The sequence below is a fragment of the Eurosta solidaginis genome, chromosome 5 (assembly GCF_040869045.1).
Source record: "Eurosta solidaginis isolate ZX-2024a chromosome 5, ASM4086904v1, whole genome shotgun sequence".
Taxonomy (NCBI): Eukaryota; Metazoa; Arthropoda; class Insecta; order Diptera; family Tephritidae; genus Eurosta; species Eurosta solidaginis.
Window position 1 is genome coordinate 211,065,689 of NC_090323.1, and position 22,538 is coordinate 211,088,226.

The following is a 22,538-nucleotide window of genomic DNA, read 5'->3' on the forward strand; positions in this document are numbered from 1 at the left end:
CCATTGTTTTTTACAAATTTTTGAAAAATTTTGAAAAAATAATAATAGAGAGTGGCTCAGTTTTTTTTTTCGTTTTTAGCTTTACCCATGAAAAACATCGCCCATATTAGCTAGCTATGTTATATAATTAATATTACAAATAAGCTGATGTGAAAATCGCTTTCTAACTCCTGCTGGTTCCATTAATCAAACTGTGTTCTGTTTTCCGTAAAAAAAAAAAAAAATATATATAAGACACAACGCTAATTTTTCTTTTAAATAAATGTTGTATAAATTGTTGCAATTGGCATTTTAGTTTAAATTAAAATATAGTCGGCTTTTTATTTAAAATCTAAAAATATATTAAATAAATAAACAACCGCCGAATTTGCTTTACTTACTGACAGCGCCGCTGCAGCTTGCAGGAATATTAAGCGAAACTAGGCAACGATATGTTTGCAATAAACCAAAAATAAAAACTTACATTATATTTTGAATTAAGTTATACGATCTTCTTGTTTCTGTAACCTGTTTGATACATCACGAATGGCGGTGGTTTTAGTTACATGGATGTAAATAATCAACCTGATGAATTTTCATTATGTATACGACCCGGTGCCTTGCACAAACAGAAAGGAGAGCCAACTTATGCAACAGTTACTACTTTCGAGGTATACATGCTACATACTACATTTCAAATATCAACCACTATTTTTGCCTAAATAACAACAAATAATTAAAAACAAGTACATATAAATGTATAACTACGGTGACCATCTGTCTTTTATTTTGAGGGGCATTTTATTATTTTACGCCTCCTCCATTTCTAAGCTTAAGTACCTTTATATATAACAAGTAAAGAAGGCTAAGCTCGGGTGTAACCCAACATTACATACTCAGCTGAGAGCCTTGGAGACAAAATAAGGGAAAATCACCATGTAGGAAAATGAACCCAGGGTAACCCTGGAATGTGTTTGTATAACATTTGATACCCATGTTGGTGTTGATGAGTATTTTAAAAGGGAGTGGGCCTTGGTTCTATAGGTGGACGCCTTTTAGAGATATCGCTATAAAGGTGGACCAGGGGTTACTCTATAATGTGTGTGTATGATACGGGTATCAAATTAAAGGTATTAATGAGGGGTTTAAAAGGGAGAGTAGTTCTATATGTGATGGCGTTTTCGAGATATCGATTAAAATGTGGACCAGGGTGACCCAGAACATCATCTGTCGGGTACCGCTAATTTACTTATATATCGTTAGCTTAATGTGAAAATGTGCTAAGTCACCTTTTTTGAAAAATTGTATTTTAATGCAGTTTTAAAACTGAATTCAAAATACATCGATCACAAAAAAAAATATTTAAATTTTTTATTTTTACGTGCTGTGGGCAATGATGTGTAAATGTGCTAAGTCGTCAGCTGTTAAAAAAATGTGCTAAGTCAACCTGTCAGTAATATCAATCTGAATTACTAGATATTTCTTTGTGCGCGCATTTTATATATTTATTTCATTCATTCAGTCTAAAAGTACATGCTTTGTTTTTGTTGTTGTATCAACGATAAAGACACTCCCCGAAGGCTTTGGGGAGTGTTACCGATGTTGATGGCCCTTTGCCGGGTATAGATCCGGTACGTTCCGGTAACAAAGAACTTTTAAGGTACTACAGCTCGACCATCTCTGGAACGATTTATATGACCACATTAAACCTTCTAGGCCATCCCGCCCTCCCCACCCCCTAGTTCCATGAGGAACTTGGGGTCGCCAGAGCCTCTGCTGTCAATGAAGCAGGATTTGCCACGTATAGGTGAGTTGACAATTGGGTTAGAGAAGCTATATATTGTGCTGGCAACCCCTTGAGAGGGTTGCGAACACAACCGCTTGAAATTGGATTTACCCTATTGAGACATGCCTTTGGTGTATGATAAATGCTTTGCGCTGACTATAATCTACTTCAATTCTTACATGTCGATAACTACATGCTTTCTTAAAGACTAGTTAAAAATAGAAAACAATTCAAGCTTAAACTTATATAAGCTGTTATTAAAATTAATAACACTATTGAATCGATTTGCTAGATGTAGTGACTGCTGGTATATGATGGGAGGCCGTCTGGCCAGTGAAGCATACGTAAAGCAATTTTGTAAAAAATTGTGGAACTTTCTCAATTTTATAGGATTTAGATTCATAGAAAGGATTCCATATTATTGAGCAATATTCAATACCACTTCTGAACAAGGATATATAAAGTGCCTTCAACGTCATAGGGTCCTTAAAGTCACTGGTGTTACGTCTACTGAACCCAACCATTGCAACAAATTTTGAAACAACGAAATCAATGTGACTAGAAAAAGAGAGTTTGGAGTCAAAAATTACACCCAAGTCTTTACTCTCTTGACAACGATTAAGAGATTTAGCATTTAATTTGTAGATAAAGTATGTGGCAGTTGTCTTTATGGAATAAGCATTTGCTTGAATTTAAAAATACGTTATTGTCTGCGCACCATCCGACAAAAGAGTCCAGATCAGAAAAGTTAGAAATAAAATAAATAAATAAATGTAAGGCGCGATAATCTCCGAAGAGATTTTAGCCGAGCTTCTCTTCCAATGTACCTCGTGCTCCTTTTTTTCATTTTTCCTACAAATTGGCGAGACGGGACCTACTTGTTTTATGCCGACTCCGAACGGCATCTGCGAGGCAGATGAGTTTTCGGTGCAGTGGAATAACTCCCATGAAATAAGTCCCAATAAAAATAAAATAACTCCCAACTTTAATAAATGAAATAAATCCCAAATGAAATAAGTCCCAAAAAAATGAAATAAATCCCAAATCAAAATTTGAAATGGAATCTTTATACTATACTAGCAGACCCGGCAGACGTTGTTCTGCCCTAAATTTGGTATATCTGCATACATTTTAATAAGCTTTTTTCGTCTAGCTCTGCCCTCGCCCCTCTACACTTTTTCCTAATCTTTGTATTCACTCCTCCCTCCGTATTTTTCGCTTCATCTATCTCCATCTTCGTCTCATTCTATCTCTTTCTCAGTCTCCTTCTCTCTTTTCTCTTCTCTCAAGTTTTTCTCATTCTTCTTCATATCTTATTGCCAGTCCCAGAGGGTGGTATGTATTTTGTTCCAGTCCCACTCCAAGCCTCAGTCTCAGTCCCAGTCCCAGTCCGTCTCTGGTATACTTCCTGGAAAAAAGCATCGTAAATACTAATATACCAACTTTCAGGCAAATCGGTTAGGACGTATGTAAATAGGTATGTGGGTATTATTAATTCTTGTCTTTATTTCGGCTTCGCATGCATATTTATCAGTTTTGCCAGGTTTATGCGACTGAATCGAATATCACAATGAAAAATACTTAAAAGCTCTCAGCAACAGGGCCCGTATTACGTGTTACCATCCGTGATCGAGACTCATTTTTTAAATCACAATAGCTCTGAAATGGTTGATCGGATTAGTGGCATATTTGAACTAGTGACAAATAGTGCTCATTAGATCCATAACTTTTTATAATTTTTAGAAAAAGTTTGACAGTTGCATAGTTATCGCTTGAGTGAAAATGGTTTTCAGTCACTGATCGTAACACGTAATACGGGCCCAGCTTTCATTTGATGTCCGAAATACACACACATTCTAAGGGGATCCGGGTCCATTTTTTGGCCTATATCTCGAGACCCTAGTCACCAATAGGTATGAAAACAACCCTGTAGTAAAGCACTCATCAACAGTTTTCATTTGATATCCATATTGTATAACCATTGTCTCGGGGTATCCGGGTCCACGTTTTGGCATACATATATCTCGAGACCCAAGACACCCAGCGGTATACAAAATTATCTGTAGTAAAGCACACATCAACAGCTTCAATTTGATACCCATAATGTAAAAACGCATCCTAGTGTTACCCTGATCCACGTTTTGGCCTATATCTCGAGACCCTAGTCACCAAAAGGTATGAAAGCTACCCTGTATTAAAGCACTCATCAACAGATTTAATTTGATATCCATATTGTATAAACACATTCTAGGGGTGCCCGGGTTCACGTTTTGGCCTATATATCGAGACCCTAGTCACCCAGGGATACGAAAAATACCCAGTGTCAAAGTACTCATAAACAGCTTCCATTTGATACCCATATTGTACAAACACTTCCTGGAGTTACCCTGGTCCATGTTTTGGCCTATATCTCGAGACCCTAGTCACTCGGTATCCAAGTACTCATTATACAAACCTTCCCCGTGGAAAAATACATATATATACCAATTTTCATAATAATCGGTCTAGTAGTTTTTGAGTTAATCGATGACATACATACAAACATTCATTTTTATATAATATGGCTAAACCGATTTGGGATTTCAAAATCAACTAACCATCATCTCTCCTTCCTGTATCTTTCCTAAAAACTTCATGGCAATCTTTCTATCCGTTCTCGAGTTATGGAGTGACAATCAAAATGTACACTTCTTTTTATATATATAGATAATCAGTTACAATGAGATTTGAAAAATACAGCAAACTATTATGTACATATGTAAAAGTTACAATTACAAGAAAACTTGAATAGTGTCGTCGAAGTAAACGTAATTTATTTTAAAAAATCGCATTTTTTTTTATGAAATTAACATAATTTATAAAAAGTAAAAAATAAAAGGAACAAGTCTGCGTAGAACACCTTTCTGCATAAGCGCGGCCGAAGGCCAAGCAGTGAATTAGATAAAATTACTGTATGCTTGTGTTCGCGGAAAGTAAACAACTAAATCATTAAATTTTACAATAATACGCAAATTTAAACAAATGAAAATAGTTGATTGTGGTTTTATAAACATTATAAAGTGTACTTATGTTTAAAATTCTTGTGAAAGTGTTCGTATGTAGATAAAAAGTGATAGTTATACCATGGTAACTTTAACTACTAATTACTAGTAAATTGTTAATAACAATTAAAAATTACTTACTGATTCTCGTTGGGTAACTCCCTGAGAACCTATGTGCACAATTTCAAAGTTCAAACCCCCTTGGTTTACGAATAAAACCAATTGGTCCCTTAATGTATAGCCGACCCATAGAAACTGTTAGAAGAACGTCAAAGTTTGATAAAATTGTATTTTTAAGAAAATGATATAACTCCCAATAAAAATGAAATAACTCCCAATTTCAAAAAATTATGAAATAACTCCCAAAGAAATTTTATTGGGGATTATTTCATTTAGGAGTTATTTCATTATGAAATAATTACCAGCAAAAATTATGAAATAAGTCCCAATGAATTGGGACCTATTTCATAATGAAATAAGTCCCAATTTGTATGGAAAATATTTGGGAGTTATTTAACTCCCAATAAAAATGAAATAACTCCCAATTTCAAAAAATTATGAAATAACTCCCAAAGAAATTTTATTGGGGATTATTTCATTTAGGAGTTATTTCATTATGAAATAATTACCAGCAAAAATTATGAAATAAGTCCCAATGAATTGGGACCTATTTCATAATGAAATACATAAGTCCCAATTTGTATGGAAAATATTTGGGAGTTATTTCATTTTTTTGTTGGGAGTTATTGCATTTGGGAGTTATTTCACTGCACCTGAGTTTTCACTGAGAGCTTTTCATGGCAGAATCACGCTAGTTAGAAATAGTTTGACAAATAAATAGTATTTTTTGTGAAATATATAGTTTTAGTGTTATATTTCAATCATTAAAGGGGAGGAGTGATGGGGAAACATATTGAGTAAAAAGTGCTAAGTCAGGAGAAAATATTTGTTTTGGTTGAGGAAATTGTGCTAAGTCATAAAATAACTGCTGGGTTAGTATACAAGATTTTTATTTATCTTTTTCAAAGCTTCTACACTCAAAAGTATTGCAACTAAGGCATTCTCATTCACAGTTTTGAAAAAAAAGGTTATTTCAAAAATGAATCAGTTTTTTCGTCTCCTCTAAAATTCGTAAAAAGTGACTTAGCACATTTTCACATTAAGCTAACGATATGTAATACCACGAACAGTATTCCTGCCAAGATTCCAATGGCTTTTGATTTCTCCCTGCAGAACTTTTCCATTTTCTTCTACTTAATATGGTAGGTGTCCCACCCATTTTACAAAGTTTTTTCTAAACTTATTTTGCGTCAATAAACCAATCCAATTACCATGTTTCATCCCTTTTTTCATATTTGGTATACAATTATGGCATTTTTTCATTTTTCGTAATTTTCGATATCGAAAAAGTGGGCGTGGTCATAGTCGGATTTCGGCCATTTTTTATACCAAGAAAAAGTGAGTTCAGGTAAAGTACGTGAACTAAGTTTTGTAAAGATATGTATATCGATTTTTGCTCAAGTTATCGTGTTAACGGCCGAGCGGAAGGACAGACGGACGATATCGAAAAAGTGGGCGTGATCCGGGTCCGATTACGTTCATTTTAAATAGTGATCTGAGATGAGTGCCCAGGAACCCACATACCAAAATTCATCAAGATTCCTCAAAATTTACTCAAGTTATCGTGTTTACAGACGGACGGACGGACATGGCTAAATGAATTTCTTTTTTCGCCCAGATCATTTTGATATATAGAAGTCTAAGTCTGTCTTGATTAGTTTATGCCGTTACGGATTACCGTTATGCGAACAAAATTAATATACTCTGTGAACTCTGCTCAGCTGAGTATAAAACTATATTGCTGTTTGTTAGTCGCGCTAAAATTCAAAAACGGTTTGGCCGATTTCGATAATTTTGTTTGTTTTCGTCGTTATGGAAAAATTTATATTCGCTTTATATCCGCAATTATTTGAAGATGGTATCCAAAATTTATTACAGAGATTCCATATCGTCGGTACAATGCCACAGTCACGAATGTGCCATTTTTGTTTAAACGAAATATTATATATGTCAAATTTTGCAAAGCCAAAACAACAAATGTGCATTTTTTTTAAATTAAAAAATAATTTTTCAATTAACATTACTTAGTGGTTTACAAAAGTAAACCTTCCAATAGTGGTTGAAAAATACAAAATCTCTTTTTTTAACAATGTCTTACGCGTTTTTCTCAACACATCAAATATGCATTGGGCCGACGATTATATAAATAGGGGTGCAGTTCCTTTTTGACCCTTACACCCATGTCAAAATACACGTTGTTGCAAGCATCTTCCGAACCAACAAACGCGGCCATTGAAAGCTGCGTATCCAGGAAAGATCTTTGTACTGTTCGCATCACTTCATGAAGCTCAGTCTCTGTCGATTTTCTCCTCAGCTACGCATGTTGGTCCATAGAAGGGAGAACTCATTAGGTTAGGTTAGGTTGGGGTGGCTGCCCGAGGGCACACTTAGGCCAGTAGTGCTAGGCCCGTTGTGATACCACGAAAAACACCGTTACCTCTCCTCTTCGAACCATTTTGAGGACCTGATGAAATCTACCAGGTCCTTGACGTCATGCTCCACAACCTGACTCATAGTATCAAGAAATGGTGCTCCCAGAAAGCGCTGCCGTGCTCCGCTTAGCGCTGGGCAGTTGCAGATGAGGTGAACCACCGTTTCCTCCTCCTCATCTTCTTTACAACTCCTACAGCAACGACGATAAGGCGCTCCTAGCCTTTCTGCATGCCTACCTATGAGGCAATGACCCGTTAGTGCCCCTACAAGTGTGGAAATTGTACCCCTTCTTAGGTTGTAAACGTGACGGGACCTTTTAGGATCCCATTTAGGCCAGGTTTCTTTCGACGTTCGATATCCCGGTGTTTGTAGCCATCTTTCGTCGGCTTGACGGTAGATGTGCTCTTTTAGCATTAGCTTGCATGTGGACAGGGGCATACCTAAGCGTTCTTGTCCAGGAAGAACCTGCTTGGTTGTACCCTGCCTAGCGAGTTCATCTGCAATACAGTTTCCCTCGATATCCCTATGTCCAGGGACCCATGTGAGGTGTACACGGTTCTGTTGAGCCATCTCTTGAAGAGATCGGCGACAGTTTAGTGCTAGTTCAGAATTGAACGAGTGGGAGCCCAGAGATTTTATGGCAGCTTGGCTGTCGCTGAAGATAAAAATTTCCTTTCCGACAATGTCTGTCCCTATCCTAGCTGCGGCTTCCATTATGGCTGCAACTTCTGCCTGGAATACACTGCAGTGGTCGGGTAGTCTGAATGAGAGCTGGAGGTCAAGGTCCCTTGAGTATACTCCACCCCCAACTCTCCCGTTTAGCTTGGAGCCGTCCGTGTATATGGAAATGCTGTTGCCCATAGCAAAGCACTTGTCCGACTCCGTCCAGTCATCCCTGCTGGGTATGTTTATCTTAAAGTTGGTTTCCGCAACTGTTGTGGTCGCACAGCGATCCGTGCTAGGAGGGAGAAAACTGTATTTGTTTAGTATACTTGAGTGTCCTGTGGTCCTGTTGTTCCAGCACGACAACTCCCTTAGACGCAGGGCTGACGTTGCCGCTGCTCGATGACCAGCCAGATCCAGTGGAAAGATGTCAAGAATGACCTGAAGAGCTTCGCTAGGCGTTGTTCTTAGAGCCCCGGTTATGCTTATCGAGAACTCATTAAGAAGTTTCTTTATGTGGCAGTAACCTCTCGCGTGTTTTTAAGATGAAAGAGGTGAGATTTATCCGTATAAAACGCTTGGCCAGTCCCTGCTCCCTCTTGGCCGACTTTAGGATGTAAGAACTCTGCATAACAGCGTTGCCATTTGTTAAACCTGTGAAATGATTGGATGGATTTCAGGTTCGCACAAATTCAATGGTCCAGTGTCGTAGGGAGAGCGAGAGTCATGCATACGAATTTTTAAATTTTATTTTCTTCTTTGTTTGTAAAATGTTATATTGACATTTCTCCTAGCGAACATTTTCATATTTATCTTGATTTTAATTAGAAAAAGTCATATAAATGATGAATAAAGTCCATTGTAATAGTTTTATAAATAATAGAAATAAATGTATACTACTAACCATTTATGTTAGGGGGACTCGATTTGTCTTGCAAACGGTACACGGATTGCACTGAATGCATGGATTGCACGGATTGTAAAGCCACAACAACAAAATGCACGCCAAAACTACATGCAATTCGTGCAATTTATAGTATGCTCAAATACCTGTAAAAAACGAACTCAAAAACGTTTGCATTCTTTAATCAAAGTATATGGTCACCGTGTAAATAACTTGCATACAATTTTTTGATTTTGTATTCAAGCTAACAGCATTTGAAAAATACCTTTCCATATATGTATATGAAAAATCGCGTATGTAGTGCAGCAAATCCTTTTATACAACTAATATATTTAAGTATTCTTTTTTAAAAAATTTTACATATTGCACACTAACTTCAAAAGAGTCATAACTTAAAATTTTTCAAAATCGGTTTTTTTCCAAAAACCAATTCACAGTACACATCTCTAACTGCCCCCTAAATTTCGTTGTCATTATTTTCTTCTTTAACTGGAAAATTACCATTATGCCAGTGTAATGAGTACTATTTTTAGTTGTGTCAATGTGCATAAAGCGTATTATTTTCAATTCTGACTATCTTGTTACAAAAAAGTTTTAACTTTGTTGTGTATTAATTAAAACTGTGTCTTTTTATACGTAAAGCGTAAGTAAATTTGCTTGTATTATTGTGAAATGTGCCTTTTTTGATGAAATAATTGTCATATATAATTGTCATAAATAGTCATAATTCAAAATTGCTGTATATTTTGTCCGTAAACAAATAATTACAACAAAATTTCATCAATTCATTTTTTGAAGGGTTCCTTCTTTGTAAAACTGGATTTCAGTATAACATTACAGACGTTTTCACATAAACCGTTTTTCTTCTCTCCTGAACATTTACATTTTTCAAGTTGTGACTCTTTTGTAGTTAGTGTGCGATATGATGAATTTCATATCAAAACCGATATGCATTGAGCCCGACCTCCTCAGATTTTGATGAAATTTTGCATTCAGGTACACTTTACCTATACAAGGCGAGAGGTGCACATGATCGACCAAGCGGGAAAGGCGTGGGTTCAAGCGCGGGGCTGTAAAGTGTCGAAGATTATGTGTAGGTCTTACAACCTTAGACTAACACAGTTGCTTCTCTCATTAAAAAGAGAGGACTGTGGGCTCATGACGGGTATTCTGACTGGACACTGCCTTCTGGCGTCACATGCCTTTAAATTAGGCTTGGTCAGTGATAGCAGATGTAGGAACCCGCACGGAGGAGGAAACGATCGAGCACGTTCTGTGCTCGTGCCCTGTACGTGCCAGGCTAAGACTACAGCTATTACGAGTGATATAGCTGTCAGATCTAGAAGCAGCAAGTGGCTTAAGTCCTAGGAAGCTTCTAGTATTTGCCAAGAGGACGGAGTTATTTTATAACATAGGTCCTGGTTTTTGATAGGATTTTTCAGTTTGGTCGTTAAAACAAACTTCTGGTAACACTACGGACTCAATCAATCTATGTGAGGTCCTCATGGACCGGCCAGTTCAACCTACCTACCTATACAAACACAACCTCATTTTTAGAAATTGCATTTTTGAAAAATTGTGGGCGTGGCAAGGTGTCAAAGTTGTGAAAAATGCGTGAAAAATGACGGTATTAGGTACTTTTGAGCTGTGATAACTGCGGAATAGCTAAACCGATTTCAAAGATCTTGGTACCATTGGGAAGGTATTCAGATCGGCTTTCGAAAACATACACTGTAAAAAATGTTTAACGCACTGAAAACATTTTTTTGTAAAATAAAATTTTAAACTTGAAAAAAACTTCAAAGGCCAAGCGTTTTAAAATAAAATAAATTTTCTCTAGAAAGGTCTATTTAATATATATAACATATCCAAAAACTAAAATGGCGTATTTTTTCTTTTTTAATTTCAAACAAATGTAAGGCGCGATAACCTCCGAAGAGATTTTAGGCCGAGCTTCTCTTCCAATTTGCGTCGTGCTCCTTTTTAATGTTTCCTACAAATTGGCGGGACGGGACCTACTTGTTTTATGCCGACTCCGAACGGCATCTGCGAGGCAGATGAGTTTTCACTGAGAGCTTTTCATGGCAGAAATACACTCGGAGTGCTTGCCAAACACTGCCGAGGGGCGACCCCGCTTAGAAAAATTTTCTTCTAATTGAAAAACCTTATTTCTAAAAATTTGATGTTGCTTTGCCAGGGGTGTGAACCCAGGGTGGTTTTTCTTTGCTTTTAAATGCTTGATCTTTGTAATTTTTTCCAAGTTTAGTTTTTAAAAAACTTCAAAAAATGCTTTTTAGCGAAATAAAAATAAAAATAAATAAAAATAACAAAATACAGTATCCGTTTTCGAAAGCCTATTTGAATACCTTTCCAATGGTACCAAGATCTTTAAAATCGGTTCAGGCATTCTGTAGTTATTACAGCTGAAAAGTACCTATTAACGTAATTTTTCACGCATTTTTTACAACTTTGACACCTTGCCACGCCTACAATTTTTCAGAAATGCAATTTTTAAAAACGAGGTGGTGTTGGTATAGGTAAAGTGTACCTCTATGCAAAATTTCATCAAAATCTGAGGGGGTCGGGTTCAAAATGTTTTTTTATAGGTTTTGATATGAAATTCATCATATGCTTTCATCAAAATTATATACCCGGTTTCATAAAAAATTAAATAAGCTTTTAAAACTCTTAAAATCAAAATTTCTTTGAATAAAAATTATATATAGATTAAAACTGTTTTAATTTTTATGAATGTAGAAATTAATTCCTAAGTAAGTACATAATACCAATTTCACACAGAAACCTAATCGAATCACAATTTCGTTTAATGAAATAATAAATTTTTCCACAAAGGATCACTTGCTTCATTAAGAAACATCTGTCCGCGTACCTAAAAAAATATGTTTTTACAAACAAGTCTTGAAATGGAAAGCAGCATTTCGTCTTTAGCTTTGAAAATAATCAAAAAAAAATCAAGGCGAATCTATGCAAGATGATGGCAAAGCGAATTCAACCCAATTCGCCGCATAGAATAATGTCAAAGCAAAAGTAAAATTTGCATTGATTTCGATTAACTAACATCCTGCTGCGCCAAGGCGTTGCTGGGAAATTATCAAGAAGAAGCAATCAGGTGATGTGATAACACCACCTGGAACAGCCTTCTCGCTTGATAAAAAGTTGCAGAACTATTCATAAATGTTATACTATCTTTTGCTGCACGAATAAAATTTAACATTTTTTTTACGTTTTCCAATTTTCGTAAAATATTGAACCTAATTTACTTTTGATTGTCGTTTGTTACATTGACAATAAAATTCGAAAAATGAAGCAACTCTAGCGACTATATTTTTGACTCCATTAGGCACTCAAAAAAGCAATAATGAGATGACAAAGAATTTGTATTTTGTATGGGCTTTAATGTATAAAACTTAATTAATTATTTCATTAACCCTCTGTGTGAAATTAGTATAAGCCCTTTATTAGTTCTTACTATTTTAATTTTTGCATAATTTTTTAATAATTGAAGAGTTGCGTGCAAAAGGGGACCCTATTGGAAGATTACGTTTTGAGAAAACGGAGTTTAAAACTTTTGAAGTGCTAGACCTAGATATGGGAAAAATATTTACCCAGAAGAAGGGTATAAATGTAGGTTTTGCTTTTATTTCAGCTGGATTTTCTTGTTATAAAAGTAATGCGCTTTTATTAGATTAAAAGAAAAGTGATTAGTTATATATTAATTAAGTAATGATTACATTTGAATAAAAAGAAAAGGTGTTATTAGAAGATTTATTTCAAAGTATTTAGCTTCACGCGCACGTCTCGACAGTGATGAGTTAAACCACTAAATTTCTCATCTCCACTGCCAATGATGACTTGATACCAATTATTTGTTTACACTCTCATTTTTTTCGCTCTCACAAGGGATTTATCTCAAATTTGTGCTGGCAACAATCACAGATAAATCCCTCGCGTCAGCTGAAGCGGGTGACAGAACAAAAAATGTGCCAACTAAAACGAAAAACGGGCCAAAAGTTTCGGTGTACTTTAGTTTGACCGACCTACAACTGCTAAGATGCGCTGAAATGTTATAGGAAAAAGATAAAAATACGTGTTTTAGTGTAAATATACATATTGTGACGAATATTAGCAACACTAAGGGATACTATCATCTCTAAGCCGATGCTAAGCAGTGACTTGTATGCACATCAATAGATCAATCATTATGTCTACACATATGTACGTACACGCAGCGGAGAAGAGACGCACAAACACATGCAGATATCTTATCTGAGATGCTCCCAAAAGTATGCAATTATAAATGTGGAAGTGTCGCTCACAAATACACGCGCATATGAGAAGCTATACACGTGCATCTGTAGTTATAATTATATAGCAGTAGCTAATTAAATTCTGGAAGAGCCTAGAAGTATGCAAACGAGAAATCACAAAGGCGGCAACAGTAGAGGCGCGACAATCAGTTTGATTTAAGACGCTATCTGGCGAGCAATAGTGTTATTTTGAAAGTAGTCTAATAAAGGCCGTTTTGCATTATTGAATAGTGGAGCTATTTATTCAACAGTTTAGCGATTCGAACGTTAGCAGAAGGTTGCAAATAAGAGGAATTGCAGAAAATCCGTTACAATATTTAGTTCTAAGGCGGAGAGTAAATATTATTTCTCAATCAAAAGTAATCACTAAACAATTTTTGTTGATATGAAGTGATGATCATAGAACCTATCCACTACATGATGTTAATTTTTATACCCTAGGTCCAATTCTCTCAAATTTCATAAGAAACTTTGGTTTTCACTGTGAGTTTAAGGCGTTACAATATTTGACTAATTCATTTATTTAAAATGAAAATTTTTCTTTTACTTGTTTATCTTCAACTTGAACGAGTCGTATTTTTGAAAAAAAAAATAAGTTTAAAGAAAAGTATATTTTTCGACAGTATATTTTTCAGTATATCATCTTATTAAATGATTGAAACTATAAAATCTCCGAAATGTATGTCAAAAATCCCCATATTAATAGCATTTTCTTTTCTGAAAAAATAAATAAATGGTAGAACCTTAAAGAGTTACTCCTACTCTTGCAAAGATTAAACTTTTATAATGCATAAAAAGGACATAAGTAGCTACTAATGCTAATACGCGGGAGCTGATTCTTACAAGCGCGTTGTCAATAATAATAAAAATTTATAAAAATAAATTTTCACGATCAGCTGGTTTGGCAGGTTGACAATTTTTTCATCCTGAAGGAAATTTCCATCCAGAAAAAAATTCCGTCTTAAAAAGTAACGGTATGGCAACGCTTCTAGCAAAACAATAAACATTATGAAACTTCCTTCCTAGTGGAACTACCTTCTTTTTTTAAACGGTTTCATTCAGCTTGACTCTGTGTAGCGGCCGGCCGTTGTTTACGAATTTTGTAATTAAAATTTAAGTATCTTGCCGATAAGCTACAAGCTTGAAACTTGGAATATAGTTCAGAACTCGATGAGGTACCGATTTGGTTCATATTTGGAACACATAATACATACATGAATAGAAAGCCACCTATGAAAAAAATCGCCGCTAGGTGGCCCAAGGATCGAGATATTCAAAAAAATCGTATTTGTGGTCCGATTTGACTTATATTTGGAATAAATATTACACACAGTCCTGTAGAAGTGACATCAAAATACTTTGGATTTCGAGGGGGGACAAGCATACGTGAAAGAATTATGTATTGAGGATTGATTGTAAGAAATTGTCAGGAAAGAGTCTTTATAATAATGAGTCATCATGAATTAAATAGAATGAGAAATAATAGGCAATTAAATAAAAACTAAAAACTTTTAAGTAAAATAATTAAAAAAAATTTTTTAAGTTAAATGGTTTTATGGAAAATAATACTTACATTAAGTAATAATAATACTAAAAGCTAGAAAATAATTAGGTAGGTCCTAGGTACTAGTCATCACACTCCTCATCAATCTAGGGCGTTGATCAGACAATTAAATAAAAGCGTTGGACGCATCACACTGCAAGCATCAGTTCAATACTTGAAAATCTTTCTTGACCGCTAATTCGTTCTTGTGAATACATTTGTGAAGGTACTTCCTTTATTTAATTTCCAACTTCTGAATTTCAATTAGCTTATATATATACATATGAATGTTTTATTATATCATACATTTTCGCTTCCCATATCTATCCGAAACTCTAAACGCCCAAAATTAGTATTGAGGTCAATACTTCTTACTTAATTGGCGCTTAACCGTTTAAACGGTTATGGCCGTGCAACAAGGTGCGCCAGTCGCTCCTTCTCTCTGCCAACCGGCGCCAATTGGTCACACCAGCGAATTTTAAATCGTTTTCGACCTGGTCCTTCCAACGGAGTGCGGGCCGCCCTCTTCCTCTGCTTCCATAGGCGGGTTCCGATAGAAACACTTTCTTGACCGGAGCGTCATCTTTCATTAGCATAACATGACCTAGCCAGCGCAGCCACTGCGTTTTAATTCGCTGGACTATATTGATGTCTGCGTATAGCTCGTACAGCTCATCAGAGAGTCATATTCGTTCCAAACTTTTACTCCTTTCGGACTAATTTTCGACTCCATATGTTTGCTGGGTAGTTTGTAAAAAACCAAAACAAAAATTTCAAATATATCAATGCAATTACTTAAAAGTAACTCCAAGCAGCGTCAATTCAAAAAATTTTAAAATATCAAAAAATAGATAGAAAAAAAGTATATTCCGGGCATTTCCCGGTATCGACCCATAAAAGTGATAAAATTGTTTTTAATATTCACAACATTTCATATACATATAATCTTTCCAAAACTTAAAAAATGTTTGAAAAGCAAAGTAAAAAACTAGCATAGAGCTTATAACTTTTTGAAACATGGCTCGTCTCATCAGCTGATTTCTTTTTCTTTTTTCCATTTCACTGGAGAAGGGATTGTCAAAAGGAGATGCCAAACGCAAAATTCAACCAACAATATTTTCTTACTTATTATTTTAAGAATTCATGAGCTTAACACCGGCTTATAATAATTGAGTATTCAATTATTATGTTTTCTAAGAGAAACTGAACAGAAAGAAATAAACATTTACTGGCATATTGCGATGGTACCATTTCGAAAACCGCCACGTAATCATCATCAGGCAATTTCGTAATTTTATCAAAGCTTTCACCGACATTCGAGCCGCGACTGCAGTTTCACCGTGTGATTCGCGGTTCGAATCTCGGTGAAACCTTTGATAACATCACGAAATTCCCTGATGATGATTACGTGGCGGTTTTCGAAATGGTACCATCGCAATATGCCAGCAAATGTTTCTTTCTTTCTTTTCAGTTTCTCTTAGAAAATATAATAATTGCCGGTGTTAAGCTCATGAACTCTTAAAATAAAAAGTATAAATTGAACACACCATTAAACAAACAAACATAAATATTTTCTTACAACACAAAAGAATTGCATAGTTTAACGCTTTCATTCCATTCCAATCGCCTAACACCAACGCGCAGATTTTGACAATCTGAACAACGGTATGTTATTGCTGTAGAGATGAGCCAACCATATAGTTAAACCATGCCGCGAAATTAATTCAAAAGATATAATATTTGGTGTGGATCTTAAACTGGGCATTTTCTTTTTAATGAGCCGAAAAAGGCACAGCGCACTTTTACCCCTTTTTGCACGCAACTCCTCAATTCTGGCAATAATTCAACGCTATTATGAAGAATGCTATTAGATGATCGGTTATTGATTTGAGTTTTTAGTTTTACTTTTGATTGTTATTCTTAAATTCATTGATGAGATCTCTCAACGATTCGTATGCTTTGCATGACTTTTTTATTTGTGGCAGCAATGCACAGTGGTTCAAAACTGGAATTTAATTTTTATAATCGCATAGAGATGTAGTTTTGCATATGATTTGATTTATGCGTAATGCTACTGAAAGCAGTACTCACACCCTTAGCTATTGCAATATACATATATGACCTACTTGTAATAAGCAAAAAGCAAGATATACAAGAACTAGAGAGAGGCACAACGCAATTGAACACTTGCCTGCATTTCGTTCGGTAGGTACTCGCTTACTGCGAGCACGTAAACTTTTCAAACATTTCATCATTTATTGTGACAAATATTCGCGATTCACTATGCCGCTACCCTGTTGTTCCACCAGTGGCACGATACACAATTCGACGCTTTCTGATGTTCGAAAGAGCCGTGTCAAAAAGCTAGGACGACAGTCGCTTTCGCTAACTTTCGTCAATTGTAACAACAACGGAACTTTAATCGTTCTCTATCTGATTCTTCCAATGAAGTGGGACCGCCCCCTTTTGGGCTGGGTCTTTTACCATGCGTATTTTATTTTCTGGATTATGTTGATGTCTGCATTAATCTCACACAGCTCATCATTAAATCTTCTTCCGTAATTGTCGTCGTCAACGCTTAAGGGCCAGTATATCTTTTATAGAACTTTTATCTTGAATACTACCCGAAGAAAAGCTTTTCTTTATTTTGCACAAATCTTTCGCTCTCGATGTTTGGCAGTGATCAACCCCTCATCATGCCAGCTTCCTTCAGCGACCATCTAGCGCTAATCACCCTCATCTCGACTAGTTAGATATAAATCCGGCACGTTCCGGTAACAAGCACCATTGAGGTATTAGCCCGACCATCTCGGTAACGATTTAATATGACCACATTAAACTTTCTACACCATACTCCCCCCCCCCCCCCCCCCCTTTTTTTTTTTTTGCTGGTACTCTTTACGAAAATGATTGTTTGAACATATACATATATCTTTTTACATATTCGTTTTAAGCATCTCAAAATCTATTGGGAATGTGATTTGGAATTCAAAAATTTTCTTTTGTTTTTATTTTACAATTAAAAACAGCTAAAATTGGCTAATTTTCTTCGAAAATGATTGTTTGAACATATACATATATCTTTTTACATATTCGTTTTAAGCATCTCAAAATCTATTGGGAATGTGATTTGGAATTCAAAAATTTTCTTTTGTTTTTATTTTACAATTAAAAGCAGCTAAAATTGGCTAATTTTCCTTCAAACAAGTTTCTCAATTGTAATTTCTGAAACTTTTAATTGCATTTGCTTTTTTTCATATTGAAAGCTATGTGAACTTTAAAATAAGTATTTGAAACTTTTTCAGATAGAATAGGTAATTTGTAATGATATAAAAATTCGGTCATATAAATTGTACCACAGACCAATATCTTAAACTTCATTCGTACTTTAAGTGATTATTTTTGTGATTTGATGATGAATTGGAAGGAAATTTTTCTAAGCGTGGTCGTCCCTCGCCAGTGTTTGGCAAGCACTCTGAGTGTATTGTGTGATGCCGATCGGAGTCGGCATAAAACAAGTGAGTCGCGTCCGGCCAATTTATAGGAAAAATTAAAAGGATCACCACGCAAATTGGAAGAGAAGCTCGGCTTTAAATGTCTCCGGAGGTTATTGCACCTTTCATTTATTTTTTTAAATTTATTTTATTTCATGATTTCATATTTTTCTAATCGGAAAGAGCGAGGGAGGTTGATGGTTTATTTTATGCTGGTATTACATTTGACCATATGCACGTAGCAACGATGTTCATCAGCCGCACTACCTAAAAATATAATCAAAAAAGTATTCTTGCTTTTATACAAACAAGTTGAATACAATCAAAAGTTCTTTAATTGGGCTTAACTATAGATATTTTAAATTATATAAGCTTTCATTTTAAAAAGTTACTTACTTACTTAATAGGCGCTTAACCGTTTAAACGGTTATGGCCGTCCAACAGGCGTGCCAGTCGCTTCTTTTCTCTGCCAACCGGCGCCAATTCGTCACACCAAGCGAGTTAAATCGTTTTTCACCTGGTCCTTCCAGCGGAGTGGGACCGCCCTCTACCTTTGCTTCCATCTTTCGTTCGCATTAATTAATTCGCTGGACTATGTTGGTTTCTGCGTAGAGCTCATCGTTAAATCTTCTTCGGTACTCGCCATCGCTAACCTGTAGAAGTCCATAAATCTTTCGAAGGAATTTTCTCTCGAACACTCCCAGAGCTTCTCCATCTTATGCTGTATTGGTCCATGCTTCTGCACCATATAGCAGGACGGGTACGATAAGTGACTTGTAGAGTATGATTTTCGTTTGACGGGAGAGGACTTTACTTTTCAATTGTCTACCTAGTCCAAAGTAGCATTTATTGGCAAGAGTGATTCTTCGCTGGATTTCAGAGCTGATGTTGTTGTTAGTGTTGATGCTGGTTCCCAAATAAACGAAGCCTTTTACTGTTTCGAAATTATGGCTACCAACAGTAGCGTGATTGCCAAGGCGAATATGCGCTCTTTGGTCGATGACAGCAGGTAGTTTGTTTTGTCCTCATTCACCATCAAACCCATCTTTACCGCTCCTTTTTCATGTTTGGATTGAGCAGAACTAACGGCGCGGGTGTTTAGGCCGATGATGTCAATGTCATCAGCATATGCCAGTAATTGCAATGCTTTTATAGAATATAGTTCCAGAGCGGTTAAGTTCTGTAGCTAGTATGTATAATTTTCTCCAGCATCAAAAATTGCGCATCTTGCGCAACCATTATAAAGTATCATATCAAATATCAACAGAAATCATCTGTTCTATCAATCAATTAAAATTACAGCTTGCGCTCATCGGGCGTATGGTAGCGACTGCCGGTAATGCAGTGCAAATATTCACAATAGTGCCATAGTATAAATAAATTTCTTTGTGTGCTCTCAATCGTTTATTTTTAACAAATTATTTTAATAAAATATAGCTTAACAAAAGCGCTACGACAAAAATTGCCCAAAGCTCGCTAATAGCCCGAATCTCCATCTTTACAACCAAAACTTTATTCATAGATTTGGATTCCAAATTAAAGCGAAAAAGGGACCCGTACATAAAAATAGCAATTAGAAATAATATATATGATAATATTAAGTGCGAAAGTCCCTAGACGATTCTGAATTCTAGAGTCCAATTTTGAACCACCGTGCGACAGTCAGTAGAGAGAAAGAGCGCTCAATTATGCTGCTTCAGATATGTACTTATTTTATATTTTTTTTACTCAGCTCGAAGTCTTTAAGTTATATACATAAATACTTACACTTGCTTGCTTTTTAATTCGTTTTTCTTTTTTTTTCAATGGCGTAGAATTCAGATGATGCTCTTGGTCGTTATAATTGCAATTATGAGAATTGCAATCGGAGCTATAGCACTATAGGAAATCTGCGCACCCACCTGAAGACACATAAAGGTGAGTACATCACTGCATATCTTTTAAGTCGGAATGTAGCGATCCACGTTGCTGTTTTGATAATATATTACACTGTCGGTTTAGAGTGCAATTCTGCTAACTACCATTTTTTTCCAAAAATTACTTGTTGATGTAGTTTGATAGATCGGAAGCTAATGTATCAACCTTGAACTGGCCGGTCAATAAAGACCTCACATAGACTGAATGTGTTCATAGTGTTATTTAATCATATTATTAAGAATTCATGAGCTTAACACCGGATTATAATAATTGAATATTCCATTATTATGTTTTTCTAAGAGAAACTGAAAAGAAAGAAAGAAACATTTACTGGCATATTGCGATGGTACCATTTCGAAAATCGCCACCTAATCATCATCAGGCAATTTCGTAATGTTATCAAAGGTTTCACCGAGATTCGCACCGCGAAACACACGGTGAAACTGCAGTTGCCTTAACCACTAGGCTATCCTGCTTGTATTTGTTTCTTTGCTTAATTCAGTTTATCTCATTTATACACTAACAACACAATTGAGGCATTCTGTCTCTATATTAATTTGTGTGTTATGAAGATTTGCTGTTCGAATCTCGGTGAAACTGCCTGATGATGATTACGTGGCGGTTTTCGAATGATACCATCGCAATATGCCAGTAAATATTTCTTTCTTTCTTTTCAGTTTCTCTTAGAAAAACATAATAATTGAATATTCAATTATTATAAGCCGGTGTTAACCTCATGAATTCTTAATAATACATAAATGTAAATTGAACTCACCATTAAAACAAACAAACATAAATATGTAAAACTGAGCCCGAGTTATTTAATCATTAATAGTGATATATTGAGACACATATTTTTTTTGTTGATTTTCCGACAGGGTGGAAAATGATGTATTTATATGATGGCACAACGCCGAAACCGGTTTGTCTCGAAACCGAATTTCACAAGGGATGACAGAAAATCGTTCCAGTATACTGCATGTATCGAGATATTGGTTGTGAAAAACTTTTTTTTTTTAAATTATTATTAGCCTTTAATCATGAAATATCGAAAATACAAATACAAAGTATAACACTGTGTTTTATTTGGATTTAATAAAGTTGTGAAAAACAATCAAATAAAAAAACATTGTGTCAGTTTCGTATATGACACATACTGTTGTCAGAAAAAATCGCATATATCGGTCGTATATATAGCGTAATTTCTGCCCCAGCTAGAAGCTTCAAATTTCATCAAATACTTACTTATACGTCATATATTGTTCAGATAAGTTATTCAAGGTAATGGCCATCTCATGCACATCACAAGAAACTAAAATTTTGTATTTTCATACAAAGCACCGATCATTTTTTTATTTTATATTGATCAAAAAGTTTGCTTAAGTTTTTGCATCTGTTCTCTAAATATTTTATATGGTAACAAATTTTGGGAATTCCGCATATTTCAAACCTGCTAACGTTCGAATCGCTAAACTATTGGATAAACAACTCCAATATTCGGTAATGCGAAATGGTCCTTATTAGGCTACTTTGGCAGTACTTCACAACTAATTGCGTGTTTAAATCAACTGCGCTGCTTTTATACTCTCTCTTGCCTTGTCCGCATATTTCTCCAAAGATCTAGACGTTTCACCTTTTAGAATCTTCTGCTTGGTTACCAGCTATATGCGTGTGTATGTGTGAGAACCAACTTCGGCTGATTACTACATTTGTGCGCGTGAGTTATTATTCTTCGGCACCTTTTATGTACGTGTGTAAATGGATTAATTTCATATGTTCCTGTACACAAGAGTGGCAGCTTGCTTTATTGTTGTTGTGCCTTTATTTACTAACAGCTCAGTGATGCCAAAATTCGCCACAACATCTTATGCAGCCGATTATTCGGATACTACGAATGGAATACGATTATTGCTCAGCTCCATTCATAAAGGTATGAAGTCTTTGGCACAGCTGAAGACAGTCCCGCCCTTACTTGTTTCTAACTGAAAAAACTTATTTCTAAATTTTTTCCCGAAACTTGAACCCAGGTCTTTAGGTGTAGTAGACGGAGCACGCTACCACCACATCTAGGCGGCCGATGGTCCGTATTGCACATCTAAAAAATTAGTTCCGATCATCGACTCAGCAAAAGAGCGCTCAAAATTCATGGTAATCATAATGTATATGAGGTTGAACGCGTTAAGCTATGTATAATAGACTGGGTCGATTTATTAACCGATATCGCGCCATCGATTTTTCGATAGGATTTGGGCTTAGAAAAAAAGTTTCACTACGCATACCCAAAAAAATAATTTTCGAGCCTGCAAAAAAAAATGGCGAAAGGGTAAATT

The 22,538-nt window shown here is 35.6% G+C and overlaps 1 protein-coding gene across 2 annotated transcripts in view; it reads left to right on the forward strand.

The window, feature by feature from the left end:
• The window catches only part of MTF-1 (Metal response element-binding Transcription Factor-1), a 96,226-nt gene that overhangs the window by 57,678 nt on the left and 16,010 nt on the right, over positions 1-22,538 (forward strand). The window contains exons 2-3 of one of the 2 annotated variants that reach the window (XM_067787949.1): positions 542-650; positions 20,106-20,208. In XM_067787949.1, coding sequence (XP_067644050.1) covers positions 542-650; positions 20,106-20,208 — 212 coding nt within the window. The remainder of the gene's footprint in view (positions 1-541; positions 651-20,105; positions 20,209-22,538) is intronic. The other variant, XM_067787950.1, reaches the window with a different exon arrangement.